A 4,280-nucleotide genomic window follows, 5' to 3' on the forward strand; every position below is an offset into this window, starting at 1 on the left:
CCATAACTATACCATAACCGTACGTCTGTCTCTTAATAATATCCCACCTTGTACTGTCGTCTAAATACACCATTACCGCTCCTTTGCTTCTTATACTCATATCGTTACGTCGGAGTGTCGGCCTCGCACGTCGCCGCCTGCCGCGTGTTGTGTTTCCCAGCGCGTTCGTCCTCGGGTCTCGCTTGTCGGCCGCGGGGAAGCTCCAGAGTGGCGCGGTAATGATCCTCTCCAGGTATTGAGCTCCGCCGGCCTCCCCTCCCCCCGCGGCGCCCGCCTCAGGGAAGACTTATACTCCCTGGCCTCCCTGGCTTCCAAGAAACAAGGTGCTTCGCTCTGGGAATGAACACCTAAACCTGCTTTCCAAGTGTGTGTGTGTGTGTGTGTGTGTGTGTGTGTGTGTGTGTGTGTGTGTGTTATTCATCTAGACTGGTCACATGCCGGACCAACGATCGCTAACGGATACCCTCCCCGAAAGAGCTTTGTGCTGCATGTTGAGGAACCTTTGGGTACGGCCGCGCCCTCCCCCACCGCCCACCCCGTCACCTTACTCAGGGGGGCAGGAACCTCTCCTGTCAGCGGAAAATTTTGGCCTGAGCATGGCGCGAACCTCTGCTTGCCGGGCGGCGGTCTGAGTGCGTTACTCCACTTCATCACGGAGCGGTGTGTGTGTGTGTGTGTGTGTGTGTGTGTGTGTGTGTGTTTGTGTGTGTGTGTGTGTGTGTGTGTGTGTACAGTACGTGATCCCCGTACTAGTGAGCGTGTGGTACACACGCATACTGTCCGTTGATCAGTATGCAGAGCGGGGTACCTGCAGCACGCCCGTGCGCAGGTAAGGACTGCAGGCAGCCTCCGCCTGGTGCTCAGGGCCAGGCGGGGCCTCGGCAGTGTTTGCGCCGCAGGACGTCCGTCTTGCCCTGACACAACAACAATGTATGGGCGTCGCTGCCGTGCTCCTCCGTCTTCGTCCTCTGGCAGGATCAGATGACACAGCGCGTGTGTGGACTCCAGTCTCTGCAACAACGGCGGCGGCGGCGTGGAGTGCAGAGTTACCAGAGTATGGGAGCCGCCACAGAGCGCTTTGGTGCGGCCGCTGATGTGCCGCGAAACCACGGCTACGTGAGCCAGGCCCTCACCCCCCCCTCCTCCCGCCCCCCGACCGAGGTGCGGAGCAGCGACTCAGCACAGCTGGCCCAGGCACATGTGCCCCGGGCTGGGAGGCCGCGGCAGCAACGGCAGAACAAACGGTGCTGCGTTGCGGCAGCGTCGGTTCAGCTCCTTACCAGGCTAGGAAGCAAGACGCTCCGCGGCAGCAGCGTTACGCCGCGCCACTCTCGGCATTGTTCAGAGTCGTCAATAAAAACTGACTTTACCGCCGCTAATAACTGAGCCGCGCCGCGCCCTGTTATTTGCTGACCTTCAGGGAGGAGAAAGTAAGCGAGGGGGAAGCCGCCGCGGCGGACGTGCGAGCAGGGCCCATAGGACAGGAATAACCCCCGGGGCGGGCAGAGGAGTGTAGGGTCGTTCACACAGCCCCTGGCTCCTGCCGAACCTCCTCGCCCCTCGTGAAGGACGCAGCCGGTGCCTCGGGCCCCGCAGGCTGCCGCCGCGAGGCATCTGCTTTCGGGGGTCGTCTGGGGCCCCGCGCGGCCGGGCCGCAGGAATCAGGTCACTGTTTCATGTCCTTCATGCTTGACAATTTACGGCGTTGATTTACGATGTAGAGGGAGGCTCGGCACGTGCAGGCGGTGGACGCCTGGCGGATAGCGAATCGGGCCACGGTATACTTAGAAGAAGCCGGGCGGGCTGCCACCTGTCTTCACTCGCCTGGTGTTCTTCGCCTCGTCAGCACCGTCCTCTGGCCTGCTTGCCTCGCGCACTCGCTCGCTCCCCAGTGTGTTGCCCGCCCAGTGCCCAGCCCGAGACCCGCCGTCATGTGTAAGTGGCTCTCAGGTCGCGACCTGTGCTCCGTGTGTGGCCAGGCGCCCCCGGCCGCCCGCGACCTGCCGCTGACCGACCGTGATATGAATCTGTTCCCCCTCCTCCCTCCCAAGCCCTGCCTCCCCCCCCTGCCGGAACCTGCACAGCCTCCACCACACCTCGGGGGCTCCCCCTGTGGGCCTGTAGATATCCAGAGAGCCCCGCCGAAGCAGAAAGTGAACCTAAGCCTCCTGAATCTGGAACCTTCCTTCCTGAAACCCCTGAGCGAGGCGCTGGGGCTGGGGAGCGCCTCTCCCCCCGCCAGCCCCCACCAGGAAGTGATCGCGTGCCCTTCCTCGCCCGCCGATCTCGGGCCTCTTCCCGAGGCTGTCTTCCTCTTTGAAGAAGGTAAGTCCTCCTTGTACTAGCCGTCGTGCCACTGCCTCGAGGCCCCAGCACACGCCCGCCGCCCTGCTGTGCTGCCCAGACGACCCGTCGTGTTTGTGGGGCGGCTTCCCCGCCTCACGCCACCACGGCTTGCTGACAGTAAAAAAAAACTGGTATTTAGTAAGTTTTTTTTTACATATATTTGAACTCAGTTGTTGTAACTCTAACGTCAGTGTGAGGTTGTCGATATAGATAGATGTGCGGAGGCCTGCCAGCCGTGTGGGAGGGGGGGGGGGGAGGCTGTGTCGGGAGGGTTGGCAGCCTGACGGTGGCGGTCAGCGTGTGTTGCATCAGGCCGGGACCGCCTGAGGTGCAACCCCCCCTTTCCCCTGCCCTCTCCCCCCGCCCCCTGCACCTCTGCCGCGCACGTAGCACAAAAGTACCCGCTAGTGTAATCCTCTGAGGTTGCTTGTCGCCCCTAGATGGCTGCCTGACGGCGGCGGCTGGTTCACGAGGCGCCGCTGTGCGTCGTGGCAGGACTCGGCAGGGCAAGTGTCCTGCACCCTGGCCCTGGCACGCCTGGCTCCTCGCCCGCACGGTGCCACGCCGCCCCAGGCTTCGTCACGCTCAGCTTTTTACCTAATTTCTAACAGTCCTCGCACCAGTTCCTCGTGACGCCCAGACTCACGCAGCGCTTCGGTGATTCCAACCCCGCCCCGCCCCGCCCACGCAGTGCGGCACGTGTCCCCGGAGGTGTTTCCGCTCTGTGGCCGCCGCCTTCCCCGCCCCGTCCGCCCCGCTCCGGTGTGGCGTTCATCTTGGGCTTCATCTTTCACCTTTGCAGAGGCTCGGGCAGCCCGCTGACCTCGGTGGCCAGGAAACAGGCGGAGGAAGAGCTATGCCTCTCGCCACGGCCAGGTTGTCGCCGGGGGGAGGTGGCTGCCCCGCCGCGCCTTGCATGATGGTGCTGAGCCTCGCCTCGCACCTCGTCACCCCTGATATGGTCTCGTTCTTTCATAACTGAGCGTCTCGGCCTCGCCCCTGGCCCTGGTCACATCCACCGCCTTTCGGCAGCGTTGACCCTAAGTCCTGACTCCTCATAGTTTCCCTCCTGCTTACGACTTGACCTGTTTCAAGAGTACAGTGTCAAGACGGACGCCTCTTCGCCCGAAACTGACCTCTCTTTTGGCCTCTTGTTTCGTTTTGTTGGAGCAGCGCCCAGCAGACTCTTGTTGATTCTTTGTTTTATTTACCCTCGAAGAACTGCCTCCCGTGATGTACTGGAAAGAAAAAATGCCGAGGCGATGCGAGATGAATCGATCATAACTTCACTTACGCTCATCTTACAAGTATTTGTTTGTGGCAGGCGTTACTAAATTTCCCGCCCGCCCGCCCGCCCGGTCCTGAAGCCAAGCCGCCCACCCCAGCCCCGTGCCTGGCCCTCGCCCTTGCCCCCGTTTCGCCCCGTCACGCCGCTGGCCGGGCAGTATTACTCACGCCGCCAGACATGTTACCCGGGCGTTTTTCCTCCATCAAGAACTTCAATTGTATCATCTTGTCTGTTGAAGGTGACTCTCTCTCTCTCTCTCTCTCTCTCTCTCTCTCTCTCTCTCTCTCTCTCTCTCTCTCTCTCTCTCTCTCTCTCTCTCTCTCTCATGCGCACCGCAGAAGCATTGGGTCAAGGTTATCCGTCATGCGTCATGCGTCTTGGCGTCATTTTGATCACATGTCATCCCCTTCCCTCCCCACCCCTCCCCTTCTCCCCACCCCACTCCTCCCCTTCTCCCCACCGCCCTCCCCCCTCCCCTCTATCCATCCTCCATCATCCTCTCGCCCCCCTTCTGTCATTGCGTCTCCTAACTCTTCTCTCCCCTCTTCCTCCTCCCCTCTCCTGCACTCTCCTCCTCCTCTCCCCTCTCCCTCTCCTTCTTCATCCCCTCCGTCCCTCTCTTCCTCTTCTTCTGACGACACTCCCC

The 4,280-nt window shown here is 61.5% G+C and overlaps 1 protein-coding gene across 2 annotated transcripts in view; it reads left to right on the plus strand.

The window, feature by feature from the left end:
• The first annotated feature begins 1,789 nt into the window (after positions 1-1,789).
• LOC126990852 (phosphatidylinositol 3-kinase regulatory subunit alpha-like) overlaps positions 1,790-4,280 on the plus strand; it is a 120,853-nt gene continuing 118,362 nt past the window's right edge. Inside the window, exon 1 of one of the 2 annotated variants that reach the window (XM_050849515.1) lies at positions 1,790-2,325. In XM_050849515.1, the coding sequence (XP_050705472.1) occupies positions 1,932-2,325 (394 nt within the window). In that variant the 5' untranslated portion in view covers positions 1,790-1,931. The remainder of the gene's footprint in view (positions 2,326-4,280) is intronic. The other variant, XM_050849516.1, reaches the window with a different exon arrangement.

This window comes from Eriocheir sinensis, chromosome 6 (genome assembly GCF_024679095.1).
Source record: "Eriocheir sinensis breed Jianghai 21 chromosome 6, ASM2467909v1, whole genome shotgun sequence".
Lineage (NCBI taxonomy): Eukaryota > Metazoa > Arthropoda > Malacostraca > Decapoda > Varunidae > Eriocheir > Eriocheir sinensis.